General features: G+C 36.1%; 1 protein-coding gene across 4 annotated transcripts in view; it reads left to right on the top strand.

The window, feature by feature from the left end:
* STXBP5L (syntaxin binding protein 5L) overlaps positions 1 to 23327 on the top strand; it is a 203076-nt gene that overhangs the window by 66368 nt on the left and 113381 nt on the right. For all 4 annotated transcript variants that reach the window (XM_014286793.3, XM_027816931.2, XM_005433322.3 and 1 more), the window contains exons 3-4: positions 9465 to 9546; positions 11173 to 11273. In XM_014286793.3, coding sequence (XP_014142268.1) covers positions 9465 to 9546; positions 11173 to 11273 — 183 coding nt within the window. The remainder of the gene's footprint in view (positions 1 to 9464; positions 9547 to 11172; positions 11274 to 23327) is intronic.

Raw genomic sequence — 23327 nt, 5'->3', positions numbered from 1 at the left:
CAGATAGTTCAATGAAATTTTGTCAAACTCTAAATTAAATTTTCTTCAATTAGATTCTTAATTTTTTCCGAATTTTATTTATTCAAACTTGAATAGCTTCATTGCCGGTTTTGAATTCTATTGGTAGCGTGTGAGTTCCTGTGTTTTACATGTCTAATCTTGCTTAACAAATGAAATTCTAGATTAACATCTTTATTGTCAAAAATAAATATATTGATTCACAAAAGTGCTGAGTATTAATATTAACAGAAATTTATAGAAATGTCATTTATCCATTTTTCTGGGGCAGGAATGAAATTACCGCCAAATTTAGCATATCAAACCTTCTTTTAATAAGTTTTTGAATGTGAAGCATTTTCTGTGTTGTACCAGAGACCTGGAACCATCCAATACTAAACAGATGATAGTAGAGCTAATGCAGCTGATGAATTTGAGGAATTACTCACAAACTAACACGCTGTGAGCAGTTTCCTGTTAAGTAATAATATTATTTAATATTTTAGGCAGCATTGCTCTGCCTCAAAAAGAATGTGGTGTGTGACCTCAGCATCTGTATTATCTTGTAGTTGGATAAACTCTGAAATGTTTGAATGAAAGTCTTTTAAAGTAAGCATTTTTATTTTTTTTAGCATATTGATGCTATAAAGTATATCACTTGGAACAATGGAAATGTTCAAACAATCAAGTCAATGAACCTCTACACCACTTACTGCTTACAAAGCCTGAGTCAAGATCAGGTATTGCCTTTCTCAGTGCATTAGTACCTGTGTATTAATGCAATTTTTTCTGACTAAAGCGCCCTTGCATACTAAATCCCTCTAAGGTTATACACAACGATACTCAGCTCTCTCAGTTAAACAAGTCTTTTGTGATGTTATACATGGAAAGTTTCTGACATATTACTGAATGAGACTGAAAATGTATCATCAGTGGGCATCATCAAACAGTCCACTTTGACTTCAGTGCCTCAGGGTTGTATTTGTACAATATACCTTGCTGCTTATTACAGTATAATCAGAGAAGTTAACAGATGATGATTTAATTTAGTTTATAAAATTGAGTTCTTACAGTAAATATGTGAATCAGAATACAAGTTCTACTAATGATCTGGTATTGGACGGTCACCTCACTTTCATAACCAATTAACTGTCTTGATAGCTAGAGGTCTGGAGATTTTCAGGGACTAAATCTCTTAAAATTAATTTGGGGATTTTTTGTTTCTTTGTTTTAGCAGATTGATTTATTAGGCTCTGCATGCAGTGGTGAATTTAACTTTGAAAGAAAACAGGTTGATTATAGAAATAATTTTGCGCTTAAAGGATTTGCTGTTGAATGCCTCTTTAAAATGCTCATAATTTTTCCAAAGTATGGAATTATCATTTCAGTAGAAATTTTTAATTCTTTGTTTCAGTTCTGTGTTGATATGTTGATAAGCCTAAGCACAGTAGGTTTGGGGTGATCTTAGCACCTGATAAGAGTATCCAGGACATTCTTATTGCATGACTGAGCGCAGAATGGCTTGTGTGAAGTATTCATATATGTGCTGCTGATCGCTTCTGCTTTGACCAAATCAGAAGTCAGCCAACAGTGCGCATAGCAGAGCTTGTCTTAGAAGTCCATAATTGCTCATAAAACAAAGGACTAGAGTTGTGTGGAACTCATTGCTGTGAAGTGCCTGGCAGGGAGAACTAACCAGAAGTAATCAAGGCAACTGTTAATTATTCTAACACTGAACAAAGGAGTTTTTCTACCCCCTATCTCTATGAGCCAAAGTAGATAATGAAACATTTTCAGATAAGAGGGAACGTTATTTAATCATCTGTTCTCATCTCCTACAGACTACAGAATTTGCCATAGGACCTTCATCACCTTAGTCCTAGGTCAGTGGTTGGGGCTGGAAGCAGCTGGGGAAACATGCAGTTTTGTTTTCAAGATTCCCAGTAATGGCTACTTGCTGTCTGTGTTTGAAAGAGAAAGCGCAATGTGTGTTCTCAAGCTCTGTCATGACATGGATCAAGGTTTAATGTATTATTTTAGTTGTATAACTTTTCCATAGCAACTACAGGAGGAACTAAATTTTGGGAAAATGTCTTTTTATTTTTAGATACTTTTAGTTTGACAGGTCTTTTGACCTTTTATAAAAAGACTTATTACGTGATCTCTTTTCATCCTGTATTCTGTTGTCACCAGTTGTTCTTCATAACTGGCAGCTATGAAGAAAAGCAGCACCTTGTGATCACTGTTACAAATTGCTAAAAATTCAACAACTTGGAAAAAAAACTCTCCTATAGAAAAATATGAGAAGGCTTAAGTTTTGATCTTACGTAGAGTTTATATAGATAGTCTTCCATTTTTTTTTTGCTTGAAGAGCACTAACAAAACTTCCTAAAACCTTCTCTAAACCTGCTGTCAACAAATTCAGTGATAGAGTCTAGAAGCAGGGATAACACAAATATTAACGTTCGTGCATAACTTTTACATGCAGTTGGGTTTAGTATAAAATCATTGTAGAAGATTGCATTTGCCATCAGTGACCGCACATGTGGTAACCTGCATGTTATGTGTGGTCTGGGTGCACAGCTATTCATGGAGCAAATACTGTGTTGAATATTAGTGTCTGCAGGCTGAGGAAAAAGAAATTAAATATGGCAGAGTTAAAGCTACCTGCTCAGTTTGTTTTGTAAAAGAGTATGTTAGACTGCTCTCTGTACCTAATGCATACAGATGGCCAGCAAATGGTGTAATTTGCATAGTCCTCTTAAAAGGCAGTAAATTGAATAAAATTCAGTTGTATTATCATTTTTTAATCTATATCTTGATATGTTGTTCTGCAGGTTCTTGGTTATGTTAAAGTGACCTTCTGGCTTTAGGATGTTCCAGAATACATAGCCCTCTCATTTGTGGCACAGTTTAGTTTTCTGTAACCTTCAGTATACATTAGATAAGAGTATTATTCTGTCCCAACTTACTCTCTCTGTAGCTTTCTACCAGATGTGTTTATGAATGAGCTTTACAGGTATGATTCTCCTCCCATTCCCATATTTCTCACACCTTTGACTAAACTTTTGTCTGCATTTGTAAATTTCTTTGAAACTATAGCCCTTGCGAATATAGTCAATACGCTTTTCACTCACTCCTACAGATTTCAGATTTCACTCGTCGCTGCCTTTCTTGTTCTTATCTGTATGTGTCAGTGAGCTCACTGAGGTTTATGAGTACTTGAAAAAAAAGAGGAAGCCCACTATAAATGCAAACTCTTAATGTTGTTTGTTACTACCACAAGAAGTACAACCTCAAAAGACAGGTCTTTCAAAGTGGCTGCCTGGCAATGTGGAGCTTTTACAGACTAGTAACTAAATGGCTCCTTTTTTGGAGGTGAATTTAGAGCTAGGTGGTTTCTGTTGATTATTATGTATGTGTATGTGTGTGTATATATATGGATATGCAAATGGAATTGAAAATTATTGATACTGCACAAATGGAATATGAAATTATTCACCTACATGTTATTTGTGAAACATTGCTAGAGTCATTACCTCTTGAGTATCTGCTCTTAACAATTTGCTATTTCAGGTTTAGGATTGATTGAGTTCAATCACATGGTGATTATATTTGCGTTCTGTTTCCAGAGCAGATGATTCCCAAAATGACAAAGATCTTAGAAAGAAGTCTCATAAAGAGATCAAAAAATATAGCCCTGTGAGTGTTGGTAACACTTGTGGTATCTGCAGATATTTTAGGAAATAAAATAGGCAGTCATAGGAATCAAAAATTGTGAATAATGCTGATGTGAATTTGCATTTTATTTAAATAAATGGTCATATTTTTCACAGCATTCATTCAGCTATCCAACTGTAGCCTATGCATATATAGACTTGTCATTAAATACAAGCTTATCTATAAATGCTTTAACCTGGAAGAAATCAAAGTTGCCAAAAGCAAATTTTTCAGCCTGTATGTATCATAATGGATATTTAACTGTTCCTGAGATTAACCCTTAAATAATCTGTATACATGAGCAGAGAAATCTGTCAAGAAAAATAAATAATGCAAAGGTCATTGTAGACTGAAAATTCACGCTTCTTGGTGCCAGAAAAGTTTGTCGGTATTTATAGAACACATCACATTTAGCATCCTAAAAGAGCAACCAATTGCAGCAGTATTTCACCTTTTCATAGTGGAGGGGAAAAAAAAGAACTCTTTATTTAAACAGCTGAATGAACTCAAGGCATAGTGAAGCTCATTGTAAAAGTGAATCCTTCTATGTTTAAAACAAAAACCACTAAGGCTTACTGTTTAACGAAGCAGTCTCCAGTGAATCCACAGCAAATAAAGGCCACAAAGCTAGGATTAAGTTGCATGTCCTTTTTAAGGAATTCATTGAACTCAACTACATGTAGTTGAATGTAGAATGAATCTTGGTAGAGGGACACTCAGTTTTGCAAATCAATGGAGAAGTCTCAAAAATCATAAACAATATGATTTCCTGATTTATTAAGGTAATTAAAAGGTGTCACACACACACATGTATTTAAAAACAATATTGAATTTAAGGAATAATAAGATGCCATTTATATTTTTACACTGTATTAAAGAAACCATTACCAAGATGATGTGTGGCTGTGGTTTTGATATTTGAAAGAAGTTGAGCACACATTCTAGAACATGTATAAAAACCCGTAAGAACTATTCAGGAGCTAACAAAATTGCTGTATGACATAAAAATAAAGAAGCTCAGGCTATTTTGTTTTTATCTGTGCAGAAGATGGGTAAGGTACAGCTTGATCACAGTTTCAAAGCATGAAATTTCTGCTAATACAAAGGTACTTAGCATAGAAAAGCATAATGAGATCTGACGGCTTTAAACTGAAACTGAATGTATTGATTCTACATGAAGCATAACATTCTTAATAGTGAGGATAACTGAACACTGGAGGAATGTAGTTCAGAAGTCATGAAGGTAGACTATCTCATGAAAAGAGAGAAAAACTCAGTTTGAAGCCCATTTGAAATACAGAACCTTGGTCTGTGGCACTTATTTACACCAGAATATGCACTCTCCTTAGCAGACAGAAAATTAATGTATGGGAGAATTCCAGAAATTCCATGAAGGATCTGTAAAACTGTATTCCAGGAACTGAAAGTAGGCATGTTCAGAACTGTAAACGTAGGAGATAAAGGTGATGTTTTCATAATTGTAATCTTTTGACAAAATCCATCCTGTGACACAGATACAACTGACTAACCTTCTGGTTGGTTTAATTGGTTAGTGGTGTGATTGAATTATTTGACCATTCTATTAGTTAATAATTTTGTTAAATACATGGGTGCTTTTTTAACTGATAAATTACTCACCTCAGTGGGATAGGTCTTCTGCAAGAAAACCTGTCCTATATTCAAGTTACACGCTAAATCAATTTTACAGTTGGTTTATGTAATGGAGTAACGCCAGCCCACAAGCATCTGCTCTTAGGGTGCTGCATATTCCTACTCAAACATGTACCAGTCAGTGCAGATCAGATGACAGGACACCTTCAAGCAGCAATGCTACTTCTGCAGCACCCCACAATTCCCAAACATTTTAAAGGAGAGGCTATAAATGGGGATTGCTCATTTCTATGTGTGTCTCTTAATAAAATAGTGGATGTGAGACCATGGGTTCTACTTAGTAAGTATAACCCCTTACTTTAGTGTTCATTTCTGTGTATAGATTGCTCTTAGTCATGGAAAAAATCAGTTAAATGGTCAAAAAAAAAAGTTAGAGTTGCTTATTTACATAGCTTGCTGTCATTTTCTTCTATGGAAGAGTTTTGGGTTTGAAAAAGGTGCCATATGTTATTTAATAGTTTTACTTGCCAGAGGATATTTGTTAGCTGCTTGGCATGCCTTGGCAGGAGGTCCTTTATGATATTTCTTCAGTTCTTCTGCCTTGCCAGGAGGAACAAATCAGACTGTAGTCCTTCCCGTTGCAAAAAGATTTGATCTGAGGTGACTAAAGAATCACCCATCTTAATGAAGAAAAATGTGTTACCTCTGGGCCTTCTGGTCCTAAGAGGTTAAATACCTGCTGCAGGTAACACTGGTCTCAACTCCAGGACTCAGTTCTAATGTATCTGCGCTTTTGGTTCTCAGTGAACACACAAGACTTTCAAGTCTTTGGATTCCATTAGTACTAACCTCCAAGAAGAATGAGAGGCATCAGATGTGTATGTATCATGTAGTAAAAATGACTCATGGAATAAGTGAGTTGTGAGATGCAAAATTTGGTCATAGATCATGCTTATGAGAAGTTCTGCCCAGTGACACCTCTCCTATGTATGTAACCATTCACTGGCACCTTTGGCTTCCAGTAAAACATCCACATGTACGTGTGCTCTGACAGCAGCCATTCAAGATGGAGTATGGGTGTGACATGAGAATATCAGATATATACTAACTGATCTTTATACCAGTGACCAAAAGGACCTAGAGGAAAAATCTGAATGAGGTTGTAATATTGGAAAATGGACATTTTCTTCAATCTGTGATGGAATAGTCCAAGACATGTAAATTCCATGTTAATAATGTATTATGCTGTCATGGAAGTCTGCATCTCGGAACCTGAATTCAAGTACTTAAAACCGGGCATCTTAACAACTGATCTATTTTATTTGATTTTGTTTTTCAGGATAATGATAAGTTTTGGAATAACAGGATGTTGAAATACTCTATGAAAACCTGTTGCATACAAGTGAATACAGAACAAAATATCTTATTTCACACATACAGATTTTAAAACCAGGATTAAATGTTGTTTTCAGAAAGAACGTTTTTCTGTTAAATGTTATTACTGTCACACTTTCATAGCTTGATGCACATAATTCTGATTCTACTTGTTTCACTCTAGATCCCAACAGACAACCAAACTTAGTTTTCATTTTTCCCTTTTATGTATAAATTAGGATAATCTGGCACGTCTGTGAAGGCCTGTGGGAGATCCAACATGCTAGTAAGAGAAGAGATAGTGAGTGGCTTTTATCCTTGAAACTCATGATGTCTACTCTGAGGTATTCAGATGGATCAGTATTAGTCCCCCCTTGTAATAGCTCTAGAGGTACTCTACTCTCCCTGATAGCAGAGTCATTATTTTATAAAAAGGCAAAATAACATAATAAATTCCATCCAAATCCTGTACGATAGCTACTTCTGCTGTATGTCCTGGTAGAGTACACTGGTATGAAAAGATTTGATGAGGTAAGGTTGTACTCCTCCGTGCTTGGCAGCAAAGCACAGAATTTGCAGAAGATGGGCTAAAGTGCCAAGAACATGTGCCAAATCTTCGTATCTCTCCAGCTCCTTCTGCTGGAGGGACCTCACCGCAGCTCCCAGAATGTTTGAAAACTATCATCAGTCAGTGATAATGCTGCTATTTAAGCATCAGTCTTTACTTCAGGGCAATTGGCCAGACTGAAGCAGACGGCACAATTTCTCTCTTATTTTAGTAATTTGTGAAGTATTTCAGGGTGAACACTTATGCAGATAAATGTGAATTATTGGAGAGTGCTTTGTTTGTTTGGGATATGCTGAATTAAATCATCTACTTTGTTAGGATGTTTCCTAGAAAACTGACTTAGCATGATATTGATGCTGAAGGGTGACACCTGCTTAATCAGGGCAATGCTAGTGTAATTTTCACTAAGGACAATCATTAGCTAGTGCCAGGGATTTATACTGACTATAAAGCTCAAGTTAAAGGGAAAGCACTTATCTGTTAAAACTTCCACTCAGTTTGAAATCCCCAGTAGGTGGGTGGGTTGGTTTTGGCGCTCACTTTGTTTCCCCTTACCTTAAAACAAGCAGTGGGGAACAATATTCAAAAAGAGTACCAGAGAGCAGTCATTCAAAATGTACCAAAAGATTATCATCAGCTCTTAAAAATTATCCTACCATATATCTTTATTGCGTATTTTAAATAGGTTGTTTAAATGATGCACAGGTTTTTTGTTGTATTATCGGTTGTGATAGTAGTCAGGACTACAGTCTGGCAACAAGTGGCAGATAGTGTTACTCCATTTTTTTTCTCTACCTTGCTGTCCTATAATGTAGTCATGGTGGTTTATACGTGGCTTTTCATCTGTAGATACCAGTACACTGAGATTACTGTCAAGGGAGATACTGTATTCTTCTGTAAAACACTATCTCCAGCTTAAAAATAGGGAAATGAAGGCACAGGGAGGAAAAGATACTTCTATTTTTTTTTCCCCTAAGGTTGTTTCGTGGACCAGTTGGCAAAATCGGGAGTAGAGATTGAGTTCAAGGTCTTTAAAGTTTTAACCCTCGAATATTCTATCTATGGACTTTACTTCCCTGAGGCCTATTTTGGAATTGTTTACTGCAAGTCTTGTCACCTGTGAAAGGGGAAGAGCCTGACATTTACCTGCAGTGTTTGTGGACAATTGGCATTTTTTTTCAGGAGTTTACAACGTTCTAATATAGTCATATATAATAAGCAGTAGGGCTTTATGTTGTAAAATCTTGTTTCTGATTGTAATCTTGATGTTTTGAATACATATGAAGGTGTTTCACCTGTTTCATACAACATGGCTGTTAATAATATATTTCATATTATTCTCTTCTTTTGGTTTACTTTTTATCTTTGGTAATTTTCTGGAACAGCAGTTTCTTGTTAAAGTCTGTGACTCAGATGGGAAAGGCCATCACCTAAGTTAAGGAGATGGCAATTTAGCATGCAGAGAAAAAGACCCAAGGAGAACAGGTGGAAAGGTACATTCGTGATATATCTGGACAGCAAGCTATTGCTGCAAAACAGTGTCGATGCTGATTCCGAGTGAACTAGCTGGGTTGCCAGAAGCAGTCTGACTGGTTTCGCTGGGACTGGGGATTGGACTAGGGAATGTAGTTAGACTTGGGTAATTCTGCATGGCACTGCATTGTACTGGTGTTGATGAGACAGAGAGCAATGGTTACATGTGAGCTTTTATGTAAGTGTGAAATGACTCACTCTAAAAAGCATTTTCTCAGATTTAAAAAAGAAAGTCTGCTACAGAACTGTTACAGACCATGGTACTAAATTATTAATTTTATAATATCTTGATAAGTACAAAAATCTAAATTTTGTACTTACCAAGATACATTAATGTGTTATATGAACTAATAATGTGTTAAAAGAAATTTAACTTGCATACTGCTGAATTTTTTGTGTTAATTCATGTACTTTATTTTGCAGGCAAAAAACCAGGCAAGAACAGATCACTCCCAACTGCATGTGTTTCAGCCTGATGATGTGGGTACTTTAATTAGAACAGTGGAAAGTCAGCATGAATTCTTTTGTTTTACAGAAAGCAGGAAGAATTGAGGTTAATTAAAGGTTAATTATAGTTTAATTGGTAGTTTGTTGAGGGTTTTTTTCTCTTTGCTTCTGGTGATAATGGGAATGTTAGAATCCTTGACTTTGATGGCAACAGATTGGGCAGGCCTGGTGTTGATTGCTACTGCCAACATGAAAGTGGTGCTGCGGTTCTGCAGCTCCAGTTCTTAATCAATGAGGTAAGGACATATGTACTCAGATTCTTCTGCACAGATTTAGTTGAATAAGTCGATTCATGTATTGTAATTGAGTGATATAACTTTACACATTGACAAATTGTGCCCACAAGTAAGTGGCATACATCCAGAGGACGTTTACCCTACAGCCTTTTAGAAAATTATTTACGGGACTGCACACAGGGAAAAGTATTACTTTCATGTACATCAGTATAGAGTACTGAATAAAAGGCAGTCAATATATTAATGTTTGAAGACAGATGTAAAATCCATTAAATTACTAAACATGTTGCACAGTCCCATGTCAAATAGAAATTAATAAATGAGCTAAAACTTTCTATGGAAATATAGTGATGGTTATTGGCTGAAAAGTCAATAGTTGGGGATATGCTACTACTTGAAGCAAGGAAAAGCAACTGCAGGGATCATCAATCAAACCAGCAGCTCAGTCTTCGCAAATAGTTTGTCAAAATCAAGTTTAGATGACATGAAGAAACAGTGACAGTTTATAGCTTGCTCTGTGCAGAAGATGTCTGGAGTGGTAATAGGCAAGAAAACTTCCTGGAGCATTATAATCTGGGTTTTTCCCAGAACCTCATAACCTGGCCAAATTATAAACTACTCATAGTTTAATTTTATTAGAAGGGAACACTTCAGACAGTTTCAAGTCCTCTTTCTAAGCCTGGAGATCTTGGAGTTTCTCAAGGAAAGACTTTTTAGTTTTGTGGGGGTTTTAAACCTGAGAAATATTTATTCTTTCTACACCTGTTTGGAGAAAGTACCTAAACCACAGAAACTGAGGAGGGAGAACTGAAACCTCAGAAACAGTTAATCCAGTAGAATTCTTTAGAGGAAGGCAGGGATGAAAACAGGGAGGGCAAGGTTTGTATCAGTGTTCTTTCTTTTCATTAGGTGACCAGCAGAACCCCTAATACATAGGATTAGATTGATTTCTGAGGTGGGCGTTCTCTCTGTCATTGTTTTAAACTATTTGGGAGATGAAAATGAAACCATGAATTATACTGTATTAGAGAAGTCTCACCTTCATTAATTTCATTTGCATATGTCAACATTGAAGAACAGTTGCTAGGATTAGGAAGGAAATCCAAGATGCAAAAAGAGAAGTTTATTGATCAGTCATAGGTGGTATGAACTGATCTTTTCAGTTAAGTTCTCACCTTTCCCCAGAAGAAAGTATTGCTTTCTCTTTGGCCAACATCTACTGCCTCTCTGCCACAGTAATACACTGATCCCTTTTTCCTTTAGTTATGTCCTTAACACTCACATTTTTAAGTGTTGTCTGTTCTCGGTTTCATACATCTCTATGTTTATGTGGAAATACATAGAAGTTTACATGTGACCTTAATACAGAACTTTTAATTTGCATTTTAAATTGATGGAGTTTTAATTTAACTTTGGCTGATCTTGTACTAATTTAAACTATTTACATTTACCAGATCAATTCAAATTGACTACTATTTATGATTTTTTTTTCCTAGAAAAAAAAGCAACTATTTTTTATAATCTGTGTCGTTTTCTACATGTAGAACATTAACAGTGAAGATCACTTAAGAATAAGACAGAATCTGCAGAAGAGTAATATGCTGTGCTCTTTTTTGTCTGCTCTAGGGTGCTTTGGTCAGTGCAAGTGCAGATGATGCACTTCATTTGTGGAATCTTCGACAGAAACGACCAGCCATCCTACATTCTCTGAAATTTAACAGAGAAAGGTAAGACTATATAACAGTAAATATTTCATTTTTTAAAACCACAAATGTTCTTTCTGGATTTCTAATAATACATGCTTATTGGTTGGCCTTTCTGAAGGTGGATAGTTTTGTCTTGAAATTTTTTCTTCCACTCCTCGAGTCTTGTTCCCATTGAAAAAAAACCTTCACTTTCTCTTTCTGCAGCCTTCTCAGAACTTGAAAAATTTTGCCTGCTTTTTGTCAAAATGTTTTTCATTTTACCTTCTGTTTACATGAACTGGTGTGAACAGTTGTGTGTTTGTTTTTGTCAGACCAGACACAAGCACTGTGATCCTTTTGACTGATCTGTTGTTCAGTACCAGCCAGTTCAGTACCTCAGCTGGCTGGATCAGGGAAATAATTTTCTTTATCTTGAAAGGATTCTATATTTGTAAAATACTGGAAGTTTAGCATAAATGAATTGTGAATTTGGGGAACAGTGGTAAATGTGGTTGTAATTTTCAAACTCAAACAGAAGGTGAGCACCTTAATCTGTATTTAGTCACCCAAGTAAAAACTGATGCAATATTATGGTGCTTGAATGCTACGTTTTTATTAATAGTAAGAACAAGTTCTGTGTTTCTATTAAGGAATTAGGTCAGTAGTCAGAAGACCAAGATTCAGTGCATAAATGCAGCAGTTGTTTTTTTGTGAATCCTTGAGCAATACAGTTATTCTGTACGTCATCTTTGGGATGGATTCTTTAAAAAAAATTAAAACATAGAATTAATACATAGTATGGTTTTGACTGGAAATTTAAGTAATACTGTGTAATTCTCTTAGTATATATATTCAGTGTTTATTAAGGTGCAGCAACTTCTTTTAGATATTTATATATTTGCTTGTGCAGTGGTGAAAGGTATTAGTACTTTACCAATAAAGTGAAGTAAACAAGTAAACAAGCTCAGCAAAGCTTCAGCTGCAGCAAATCTGAAAATTATTATGGAAACAGACTTTTTCTTTGTTGTTTGTTATTCAGATACGTATTATGTTTGTGCTTAAATGTCACCAAGTTGCAAGTTTTGTTGTGGGAAGTACTACATAATAACTTAGAAAATATACATCCTGATTCCAAAGAGTTTATACCCCAGAGCAAAAGTATATCAAGTGGTTTGGGACAGCATGAGATAAAATGAAAAAGTATATGTGCATTTTCTAACTGCTTCTGGACAGAAAATCATCATTTTACATATGTTGAAATATTTGAAGCTTGGTATTCTTATCAGGTAGGTACCTTATCCACAATTTGTCATTGATAAATCTAAATATTGTAGACGTTATTCCAGTACATCATGATCTAGCTCTCCCAGCCAGCAACCTTCCACGCAACCTAAGGAATCAATACTTAGAAGAGTGCAGTGTCTGTTCACCTGTTTGCCTCTCACTTCTCTTCAGAGACACTAGTGTGGCATCTTGGTCAGAATTTTATGAGAATTTCTTGATAAAATAAGCTCACACACATTTAGGCTTTCCTAAGAGTAAATAATTGTCATTACCTTTACCTAAATTTTCTTTGGTTTCTGCCAGCCTAAAACATTGGGCAAAATGTTTGGAAGGAAGTTATTTGGGATACTGGAAAACTGCATAAATCGCATTTTGTGTAATGGCATTTTTGAACTGAGGTTTAAATAGGGTCTGAGGTTGTAATTATTTGTTATAAATGCATAGCTAGCTGTACTGCCTTTTATCAAAGTCTAGTAAGTTGGGAATAAAAAAGCCCCAACTGTTAGCTGTTTTATATATATTTTAAGTAACTGGTACAATCACTGCCATTTAAATATTTTTTATTCACACATCAAAGGCTATGAGGCAAATATCCTGATAACACTGGTATATAATATTGTCCAAAAAGTAAGTCCAGTTTTAAATTTAAAAAGAATTTTCAGTAAGTACGAAGAAATAACTTTATAGGCAGTTCTTTTCTTCTCAGCATTCTCTAGCACTGCCTGTAGTTTTGGGGGTTTTGTATTCACGCACTTGGCTCCAGAATGAAATCTCCTCATTTTTATTGTATTTTCTTTTAAAATACGTATCTATTAATTTCAAATCGTCTAACTTTCGATTTTTTAAGTTTGATTACACATTTATTATGTAAAACTCAACATAAACCTCTGGGCAACTAACAAAAATGTAAGGCTAAAACCCTAATTAACCCTCTCATTAATTTGGAATATTTTTGTATACGTATGCCCAACAGAGTTAAGTCTAGAAGACTGCTTCCTTTTCTTTTTTTCTGAATATATTTATTGTATTAAAGCGTAAAAGTTATCGATTACATGATGTTCAGAGAAACAGCAAATAACGGTTGCCTTAGCTATAAGAAATTTGTGGCAAAATGGATGTAGGGGGAATTTGGGAGGCTGATAAAGCAATAAGATCAAAATTGATTTTCTTCAAGAAATTCAGAGGTCTGTCTTCCAAAAATTAATGGTGTCTTCACTGTTGGAACAGTTGAAAAAAATTATTTTCGTCCTCTCCTCTCCTCTTGCAGGGGGAGGTTAAGGGAAGGCAAGATTCATACTGAAGAGAGAAAGATTCTTTTGTCTTATTTTAAGTTTCTGACCCAATGAATGAGCTAGCCTTGGTGTTTCTTAAGTGAGGAGAAATGTTTGTTGACAGAGAATAGGTTTTAGTGTGCTTTCAGAAAACAGGAAGGTATTGGAAAAGGCCATATAGGGAAGTGTTTACATAGTCAAAGCCTAGTTCTTATAAGAACACCATTTAAACTTCATTTTAATTATTATAAAAAGCAGCTTTTATGTAGCAAAACATAATTATGCAGATGTATTTTACCTATGAAAATGGAGCATGTGGTGGCTTCATGTTTTCCTGTTTGCATGTCTCTCTTGAGAATTTATAAAAATTGTAATTTTATTCATACAATATGTTTGTCTCCTTGATATGCTGTTTGGTTTAGATTTTTATTAAAAAAAAAAAACAAAACAACCTGGCAGATTTACTTCGTGAAGTGATGCAATATAATGCAACTTAAAATTTTAATATTTTATCTGCTTGTGATGAGGAAGGTAATTGTATTAGTCCACATTCTTGATTAATTTGTCTTCAATTAATTAGCTTTCATGTAGAATCAGTTTATTGTGAGTTTTTAAAATATTTGATGCATGAACCTTACAGCTGTTAGATTGTGTTAGATGGATGAATGTTACTTAAGTCTTTGGCTGTTACTCAGTGCACCAGTCTTCATGTTAACTGTTTAATTTGGAATTTGCTTCTGTTTCTTGACATTTAAGATTGCAGTATAATGGACTAAAATTTGCCCTTAGCAGTGTTTCTGTATATGCTTGTGCAACTACTTGAGTCAAATTTCCCCAAGTGTATACATATATGTATTCCCCCTTTCCCTCTCACAAAAGTAAAAATATGTTTGTTCTTTTCTTCAGATATTGTTAACAACATAGATGAAAAGAACAAAGATCTCTTAAGTGCAGCACACTGGTTATCTTTCACTCACCGTGTAGCATTCAGCATTAAGACACTGAATGGTTTATGAATAATAATTCACGTACAAAATGCACTTTTGTAGCTGTTAAGTCATAGTTTGCAACCTCTCCAGATTTATTCTTTTCTTCTTCTGACCTGTTGTTAAACTAATGATGATGCAACATTAGCAATATCAACTCTGATAATGCAGTGCTCCTTTACTGTCTCTTTGGAGCAAGTGTAGAAGGAACACTGGGAATGAGAAATAATGGCAAACTGATATTTTGTTCTACAGTGTAATGCTCTGGACTTTTTAGCAAATTACATGGTTTTGCCTTGTATAAAATATAAGGTTATCACCTTAAATTTCTATTGCTATAATTGGAATGTAATACAATGCAGTAAGAACCTTCAAGAAAATATAAATATAAATGTAAGCAATGTGTTTCAGTGCTTGGCCCCATACCAAGAGCTGTAACGGTAACACAGCTACTTATAAGACGTTTAACAGTAGCATATGGTTGATAATATATCATTTGCTGTTCCATTTGCAAGTAGGTTGGACAGGTAAAACTTTTTAACCTCTGCAAATACTCCATCAGAGTCTCTTCAGTACTATTGAAGATTAACGTTATGGTGATATTCCTTATGTTAGTCCCTGCTTTTCCTTCTTTGATGTCATAGGAGATGCCAGATTCACCTTCAGTAGACGTTTTACCAAAATTAGTAACTCAGCTTCTGGAACAAGACACCGTCTTTATCTGCTGCAGAGAACATTAGGATGAAGCTAAGCTACTGGAAACTATTACAGGCCTTAATAATTTCAATGTAGTCAGAGCAGACTTCAGCAAGTATAGCTTTAAATATACAACATTTTAAATAGTTTTCCCATTTAAGATTGATGCAACTGGGATAGGAAAAACCAGCAAGGATTACAGTGTGGAGTCCAGGTCCTTTAGCCCTGCATGCACTAGTTTCACGTGTGAGCACATTCATCTCCTGTCGTTCTGAAGGTGAGCTAGGTTGGTTGTGTTGAGTGACATGGGGCATAGCCCTCCTCTTCTTTCAGCCAAGGCTCACTGGCATGTCACAAGTGAGCCAACAGCGCTACAACTGACATACTCGGCACATGTGAACACAATGTACAAGTTCTGTTGAGTCTTTAAATCCACCTGCATGCACTGTGCACCACTGCCATGACAGTACCACGTGCCCTTCTGCAGGGGAATCACCAGGTGACAAAATCTGTATAACTGGCTCTGATACGTAACGCTTTCTTCAGTGTTGGGTATGTTGGCACAGAGGAAGAGGAGCCTTGACTCTTACATCTGAGATTTTGCAGTATTTAGACAAGGTGACTGAGAGTATTACAGCAATGCTTGGAAGCAGAGAAAAAAAATAGGTATTTTTGGATCTGATGACTTTACTTTTGTGTGTTGGTCTATATTCTGTCCTGAGAGTAGCTGCATCTTTGTCTGTCTGTCTTGCTGTATCTTTGCAGGTCTGTGTTGTTAAGACTTCACCTTACCAAAACGGCACCAAGAGGCTATTGAATGAATACTGGTGACGGGCTGTGCAGTCTCAGCAGTACCTGCATCTGTTTACTTGTGTGTTAGGGACTTGTGAGTTACTAAATTTAGATTATCTGTCTCATTGACTGTTCAGGGAACTGAATTCCTGTGATAGCTTGCCTGCTCATAAATGAGCCTCCTGGTTAATATTGTATAACTGCAAACTCTGTTTTGTTTATGTACTTTCAAATTAGTCAGAGATCTGTCATCAAGCATGAAAGTAGTTGATAGGTTCAGTGCACTTGCACAGCCATGCTATACCATAAACTAGATCCTGATTAAATGGTGTGGCGCAGCATTTAGCTATTCCAAAGAACCACAGAATTCAAATATAAAGCAGTATTTCACCATACAATCCTGCCATGGTTTATGGGAAGGATTTAAATTTTCTCAGGTTGATTGTTATGGAAAAGAATGAGGAAAGCAAAACAAGCCCTGCTGTTGAATGGTGTTCACGTCGACATCTTGATGAAGTTTTAACAAAACTTTCTTGTGCAGTATTTTTGCACAACAAAAATCTTGTGCAGGATTTTTATGTGTGTGTTGTGAAGTGTGTGTACTGCCAAGTGTGAAGATAGCACAGATTTCAAACACGTAAGATAAATACTGAGTATGTGTGGCATGGTCTTGCATCAGAGTTTATCACTTCTGAAAGAACGATGCTCAGGAAATTTAATAAACAGTTAATGTTGTTTACATGGAGTTATTGAGCTTGGAAAGATTCCTGAAGCTCATAAAGAACACCTCTGATCTATAGGGCTGCGCCTTAGTACCGGAGGGCAGGAAAGTGAATTTTGTCAAATGTATCCTCAGAAAGACAAAGGACTGGATACAAAGTTTCTTCGGTGGGACTGACCCAAATCACGTTCATGTAGTTACCACACACCTCTGCCTTGTCTGTTAAAAAAAAAATAATTAAAAAATTAAATTATTACATTCTTTTTCCAGGTCTCACATCATGTTATGGAAAGTTTCATAGTACACTTGACCTGTAGGATCAATGAGAGCCATAAGCTTATCCTGGAAAGGTGGTATGCAACCTAGTTGAAATGATGAATGTCTTGGTCATAATTTTCATTTTTTTCTTCAACAAGCATTAGCTAAATAATAAAAAAAGAGGAAAAATACAAAGCTAATTAGCTTGTTGATACCAAGAATCAGCAGTTTTGATTGGATAGATTTATGAGATTATGCAATTCCACTAAAGTAGGATGAAAATTCACGTGATCCCTGAGATCTTCTTTTCAATAGATCTTAAATCTGTGGGCCTTCTGGTGGATTCGAGCTAAGGGACCTCCTCAGTCTCGTTCCCTGACAAACCAGACAACTCATATACCTCCTTTTATACGATGAGCAAGCCGACTATGTTTTGAATCAAGAGATGCTGGTCCCTTATGATGCCAGTAGTAAAGGCACTCAGACTCTGTAAGTTATCGTTCCAAATGCTTTTTATTAGAGCTAGCCCTATAAAGAATGAGGGAATAGTGTAGATAATCTTGCATCCCTGTAGATGCTGGGAACCCCAAGTTGTGCATCATCAAACCAACCCCCCGTCATCAGGCTGCGCAGACCCCATCCATCAATAGGGCTACCCCATTTTGGTCGTGGAAGTTACTATAGGATTTTCCTATAAGAAAACAACTGTTTTCATTATTTCTGCTATCAAACAGAAAGGCTGTTCACACTAAAACTTCCTTCCAGACTTTTAGGTAAAGGCAAGGCCAGAGAGGTGGTGCCGTTGCCCAGCGGGAGCTGCCTGCAGGCTCCTCTGTCACAAGTTGGCTGTGTTTATCGTGCGGCTGGTGCCACACGCCCAGCCTGGAGGCCACGCTGGACATGCAGCCCAGCCACACGAGGCACAGGCTTGTGCCGGCTTGGGTTAGCCGCTGTGTGGGTCACGGGCTCCTCCACATGTGGCAGCCTCCCGGTCAGGATCATGGCACTCTTATGTAACTATTCAAGCTTAAGCCCACTCCTCCTCCTAATTGGGAAAATTGTTCCATGCTAATTTCGTCTTTCTGATGGCAAGAAACCTTCCAGCTTCAAGACTTAACTTTATTTTTATGGCTCTTTTATTCCCATTTATTATGATATCCTGGTACCCACAATATCATGTATTTTAAAGATTTTGTCTCTCCTTTGCAGTTAAAAAACTCATTCATATCCATTCACAACCTGCTTTTTTCTTTATTTTTTCCACTACAAAAATCAAGATTCTGTGTTTTCCTTTATACATTTGTGTCTTCGTTCCCTTTTCTTTTCTCTAGCTTTCTTCTTGTATCTGTTCTCTCTGAGCTGATTATTAGACAAGGAAACATATTCTGGATAGGGTCCCATCTGTGCTGCGCTCGGTCATTGACGTTACCGTTTTCTTTTGTAATCTCCCCAGCAATGTTTACTGATGCATACCATAATGACATCTTCCTTTTACGCGGCTTCATCTTATCAGTGCTTGTGGTCTTGCTGTGATTGACTAATACACCCATTACACTCCTTCACTGATGAATAGCTGGCTGTCAGGGAATGCGCTGCTTTGCAGTGCAGCCCTTCAGGAGTGGAAGCAGAGTGAGACAACTGAAATTGAAATTATCTTTTTCCATTGCTTCTGTATCATGGGTTCCAGCTCTAAAGTAGAATTTATTATTCTTTGGAGTTTTAGGCCTTGCCCTTTGCATTTTAAATTTCACTCCATTTCTTGTACTCTACTTGTGCAGATTGTCCTTCCTCTCTGATCATGTGTCCCTAAAAGGTTTCATTAGTATTAGTACCAAGATCATATGAGATTACAAGATCAGCTGTAAAACTAATACTTGAGAATCCCTCAAATATCCAGTAAAATACTTTCTTTTTCAGTAAAATTAAGTGGAAAATAGACATTACAAACAGTAGTTTTCATAAATGCTGTATTTAATTTTGACATGCTAGTTTTCCTACAATTGGAATATTCTGGAATAGCCTACCTTTGGTAAACCTGCCTTTCCTATTTCACTACAACTTTTCAAAATTTGTCCTTTTGAAATGCCAAACCTCGGTTAGTGTAAATTTTTAAGTATATTTGAGCAAGTAGTAATAACATCATGGTCACATTATAGATGACAATATGGCTTAACTTTATTTCTTCAGCTTTAATTTTTTTACACTTAGCTTCTTGGGTGGGATTTGTAATGCAAGCTGATTTGCTGCCACTGCAGAAAAAAAGTGCTGCAACAACTTAAGCTGGATAGTTTAAAACTAGCTTGGTTTCTCTATGCTTAAATTACACCAGGGTAGATGTTACTCTAAAATAACAACGCCTTTTATTGATTCATTGACTATTTACTAAAGAAATCTGTTGCTGTTTCCACGAACACCTAGGCTATACAATTATTAGCAATGCTTCTTTTCTAATCTGTACATGATGCAATAAACTCTTTTAAAATTACAGAAGCCCTGGTCATATTTGTCATTCTAGAATATTGAAAAGATCTCTGTTTATATCCAGATCCAGCCTTGAATTTGAGATTCTCTGTTCTTTTTTTTTAATGGTGACTTTCACAGGCTTTCCCCAAAGTAATTTTTAGTCCACCAGGATTCTGCCCATACTATTATTTTCAGCTGCATTTCAACTAAAAATGTCCTTAAGTGCATTATGCCACAGTATCTGCTTTTATACCTATTTGCTAAACAACTTCTCTGAAGGCAAGTAGAGCTGTTTAAGATATGTAACATCTATTTTTACACTGCTCTGTACATAAAGGTTCCATTTCCATAACGAGACTTTAAAATATGCAATAATAACATTAGCACGGTGTATAGTAATTTGATTTTTGGTAACTGCTCAGAAAAAGTCTCAGAACAGCAAATACAGTTACCATGTTACATTATTTACATATATATTTTCATTTTAAAAGCATGTATCCGGGACTTATGAAAACACGTGACAAAGTATGATTAATAATTTGGCAAATGTTTTTCTGTTTCATGGTTATCAATCAATTGCAAATCAATTCACATTTTCCTCACACTGGTGCATTAAAAGCAGTTTAACAGACAATGGCTGATACACTATAAGTAAATTACTCTTAGGGATAACAGCTGTATTTAATAGCGCAAAGACCAAAAAACCTGAAAAATTACTTAAAGCTGATCACTTCTGCTTCCCCCCTATTGCTAAAACTGTACCAGATAGGCTCGATTTCCCCCAGTCTACCCCTGAGCTGTTCATTTGACTCATTACTTTATTTAGAGCTTTTTATATAAAATATTTTGGCAACTAAATAAAATAGTCTTGGGATTTAATCTGAGACTGTGGAAAGTGTATCAAGTGAAGGCTTCTAAACCAGAATTTTCTCAACTCTGAAACACCAAAATCACAGTTTCTAGCTGGTGGTAGGCCAAATGTTGTGGCTATAAATACAGCACAGTTAAAAATGTTTGAAAAGTGAAATTTACTTGTAACAGCTAATGAAATAACTATAAATTTGCTCTACATATATGTATTTGTGTGAAAGCACATATATATCTGTGTGCATGTGTGTATGTGTGCACGCACACACACATACCTGGAATTGTCATGACCCATAGAACTGCTAGAGAAGGCGGCATAGCTAGCACAATTACTTGAGGACTTAACAAGAGTACGGGGACTGGAGGGCCCTCTGGCCTGACAAACCGTCTTTTCCAATTTACTTCTTCCTCTCTGTTACTCTGGCTGTAGTCCCTTCTGTTATTTCTATGAGAAAGAAGCTGTCTCTTCAGAAGTCCATTTTGCAAAACATCTTTGTGAAGTTCTGTTTTTACAATAGGGAAGAAAAACATACTCTGAATTATTTAATTTTTATGTCACCTGGACGCCTCTGATTGTCTGAGTAACTTAGGCTTTCCTCAGAAACAAATCCTTCGGCCTTTAGCAGTAGACACAAAGTTGCTATATGCTGCAAAACTTTAGATCATACTCTGAGCAGTGTACTGCTTGTTTCTGATGCTTTGAAGAAAATAAACCGTGTTTGTCAGTAGACATAGGGTAACGTGGTATGTTGTTTTCACATAGCAAAATTTAAATATAGGCACACAGCCATGTGTTGAACAACCATGTTTTGCGGCCTTAGTCGTAACAAATGAGAAGTCCAATACTGTAATAGGAAAACACATCATGTACTTCGTATCACACATAGTCATGTTAGACAAGAGCGAAAAAAAAAGGTGTCTTTTAGAAGTTAAACAAGTTCAGATGGCATAAACAGTCTATCTGTTGGAATTTTCAGTTTGCTACGGTTATGGTGGTGTACCAGGAATTCTGTTGTTTTATTTTGTGAAGTTTTTTAAATTTGAGTTTTGATATATCTTTCATAGTCCTGTTCAGATCCATCCTTTGTAACATTGGATGTCCAGTCATGTATTAAAGCAGTGAAGAACATGAACCCATTCTTTTTTTGCATTTTGCAGTAAGTCATTTGGTTCTTGGAAACCACCCCACCCATTTGGTGCCCAGGCACATGTCAGCTTTAAGCAGGATCCAGTGCAATGATTTAGGATACTTTTCCTTCTGTCACTATAAACTCTGGGCATTATTCCAGTAAATCAGAAATAGAGCTCCTAATGTCAGTGTTGAGATTATCTCATTAAACAGTACATGAGCAGGAAGAGAGACTACAGATTGCAGAAAAACAAGGACCATTAATCACAGAGTCCCTGTCTACTGAAGCATAGCAAATAAGAACAGCTGGTCTCCAATAAGTCTACATGATTTTAATTGATGGAAGCTGTTAAGAAAAAAAGTGTGTATACATAGAAAAAGTAGACACATGTAAAAATGCAATTCTTTCTACTTGAAGTCAATTCCAGTATTTCAGTCTTACCCTGATGGTAGAGAGTAATTCAAAATATCTTGATTGACATTGATATGAAATAGGTTTTAATCTCATTATATTAAGAATGTATGATAAACACAGATTTGTGTATGTTGCAGGAACCTGGGGATGAAATAATAGCATATCTTTAGTTTACTTTTCTAACAGCTATGTAAAGTCAAGCTGTTTAGCAAAAGACAAGTTTCAACCTTTCATCTTCGAGCTAAGTCCCAGGTTACTTTTTTTAAACTATGAGACTGGGAAGCAAAACCTGCATTTTTGACTTACAGCTTCAGTGCTGGGTGAAAAGATGAGAGAAACTACCCTTAGGTGTTGGGTTTTTTAGTGCAGCTGCTACAAAATCAATGGAAGAAATCATAAAAAATGTCTTCTTTTGAGAACATCAACTCCCTCTTCCATCCTTTGTTTTTTGGCTTTCTTTTATTGATGAGAAACTCAGTGGCTCTTGTCCCAGTCTGTATTGCCCATCACTGTCACTGTGCTTGGTATTATAGCTCCATTTTTACTTAACCTTCAAAGAAACTAATGGAGAACAAGTGCAGTACTGCAGGTAAGAAATAATGATTTCACAAGCCAGTAGACAGAAGAAAAATCTCGTACATTGTTGTTCCCATAAAAATGAAAGCAAGAGTCTTTTTGCCAACCTTGTTTCATTAATTTGTTCACTTCACTGATTTTGTGGAACTTTTATTCTCATTTTTGTTGTCTAGTGACCTTGAGTTGGCATCAGAAACAAATTGGAAACCAATGATAAGTATGCTGATTTCTTCCAGCATCTCTTTTTATTAAGGGAACCAAGTTTCCATCTAATTTCCTTGTCTTTTCCTTGTAATTTCTTGTGTCCAAGTCTGCACATTACACCTGTTGAATCCGCTGCATTACTGTTGTGTAATGCTAAAGATCTAGCCAGGGAGAGTATGCCACTGTCATTGTCAGTGGTCCAGCTTCCACATGTAAGACATCCTATGATTCTGTGACTTTTCTTAACTGAAATTAAAACTAAATCACACTTTTAAAAAACAGGTGGACCACAAGAATCAGTCTCAAAGGTATGTTTGGTTCATCCGCTGTCTGCTAGGATCTACTGGAGCTACTACAGATTTTTGAAATGAGCTTGTGGGATACATGGAGGATCTAGTTTGAATAGGAGAAGGTTTCATGTCATGATACAGTAT

The sequence above is a fragment of the Falco cherrug genome, chromosome 5, assembly GCF_023634085.1.
Source record: "Falco cherrug isolate bFalChe1 chromosome 5, bFalChe1.pri, whole genome shotgun sequence".
Taxonomy (NCBI): domain Eukaryota; kingdom Metazoa; phylum Chordata; class Aves; order Falconiformes; family Falconidae; genus Falco; species Falco cherrug.
The sequence above is the reverse complement of the archived record's forward strand: the minus strand, read 5'-3'. Positions and strand labels throughout refer to the sequence as shown.